The 1439-nt window shown below is 54.3% G+C and overlaps 1 protein-coding gene across 6 annotated transcripts in view; it reads right to left on the bottom strand.

Moving 5' to 3' along the window:
- ZNF451 (zinc finger protein 451) overlaps nt 1-1439 on the bottom strand; it is an 84851-nt gene extending 83412 nt beyond the window's left edge. For 5 of the 6 annotated variants that reach the window (XM_029945363.1, XM_029945365.1, XM_029945366.1 and 2 more), the window contains exons 1-2: nt 1361-1439; nt 771-854 (exon numbers count right to left, since the gene is read on the bottom strand). In XM_029945363.1, the coding sequence (XP_029801223.1) occupies nt 771-854; nt 1361-1381 (105 nt within the window). In that variant the 5' untranslated portion in view covers nt 1382-1439. The remainder of the gene's footprint in view (nt 1-770; nt 855-1360) is intronic. The other variant, XM_029945368.1, reaches the window with a different exon arrangement.

Below are 1439 nucleotides of genomic sequence, written 5' to 3'. Positions count from 1 at the left end.
GGGTGAAAATCATCCCCAAAGAGGTCATAACACCCCCTTTCCCTAAACCAAGGCTTTACAAAGTGTGGTTCAGAGATCCGTACATCCTTTCAGCAGTTCCAAAAGGAAGATTCCTAGGTCCCACCTGCCAATTCTGATTCAGTGGGTGTGGAAGTGGGAGGCCCAGGAATCTGCTGCACGTTTACACTTAGTAATGCTTAAAGACCACTGTCCCAAAGGGAGTAACCCTGAAAAAGGTGTGTGCTCCTGCTGATGCAGAGATCTCCATTATGAACATCAACTCCTGCACTATGCTGTAACACCATGACCTCACAGGTCAGTGCAGCGTTCAAGCCAGTTGCCTGCATGCTAGGAAGCGACATAACGCCCAGATTTTGAGTCCTTGCACCCCTTCTTGTTCTCTACCTCCTTCCCCACCATTAGCCGTCCTTTCTCTCTCACCTGCACTGTCATCTGTTAGAGGACACCCTTGCCCCTCTTGGAAACATGCACAGATTAAGTATAAAATGGAGCTCAATAAGGGCATGAGAAGCGTGAGGGAGCGTGCAACACGGACTGTCGGGCAGTCTTTGTGACGGCCACTGTAGCTGCTCAGAGGCCTCTTCGGGTAAATTTCCTAATCCTGTGCCACGCTCCCCAGTGTCTAGGAACCATCAGACGTTCCTACGTTGTCGCTCACTGAGCAATGGACAGGTGCGGTCCAATCACATAAAGGCTTACCACGCACAGTCTGGGTCTCTAGGAAAAACCCGAATGTCGTTGCTACTTACACTAACAAACTGAATGTCATCTTCATTTTCATCCGCTGTTGACTCAGATGCCTCGGGCCCAGCTGGAGGGACAGATTCTATTATCTATAAAAATAAGCCAAAACATGCTTATCTATACAGCCACATACTTGGTGGAAGAGATTCTCCCAAAAGGAACGAAAAAGAAAGCTTTTTCAAACAACGAGCTCTAGAGGAAACCTAACTGAGCACGAATGCATGCAAATCCGACTAAGAACAGAACTCGATGGAGTCGCGTTCGGCCTCTGCAAACGTGGAGCCCTAGGGAGCGGACGCCGAAATCGACTCTCCAGCCCCAGCCAATGCCCCCGTCTGCTCCAGGAGGAGGGATGCACGCTCGCCGCCCTCAACATGTCGCACTCTCGGGCGGAGCGGCGGCAACAGGGAGCACCGGGGGCGGCCATTGTTACCGCTGGTCGTCGTTCGGACCCGCACCAGGCCCGAACGTGGGCTCGGCCCGAGACGCCGAGGCTATCGCTCGGCGCCCGCACAGCAGGCCGCACACTCAACAAAAACACAAAGCCCTTCGCCGCTCCGCTGAGAACGCCACGGCCCAAGGCTCCACCGCTCACCTCCGACCCCGGGTCTCCCATTTCTCCGACGGCCTAACTGACAGCCCCGCAGCTGCTGCGGTCTCCGCCGCCACCGCCG

Source organism: Suricata suricatta, chromosome 7, assembly GCF_006229205.1.
Source record: "Suricata suricatta isolate VVHF042 chromosome 7, meerkat_22Aug2017_6uvM2_HiC, whole genome shotgun sequence".
NCBI lineage: Eukaryota > Metazoa > Chordata > Mammalia > Carnivora > Herpestidae > Suricata > Suricata suricatta.
This window is presented reverse-complemented; position numbering and strand designations above follow the sequence as displayed.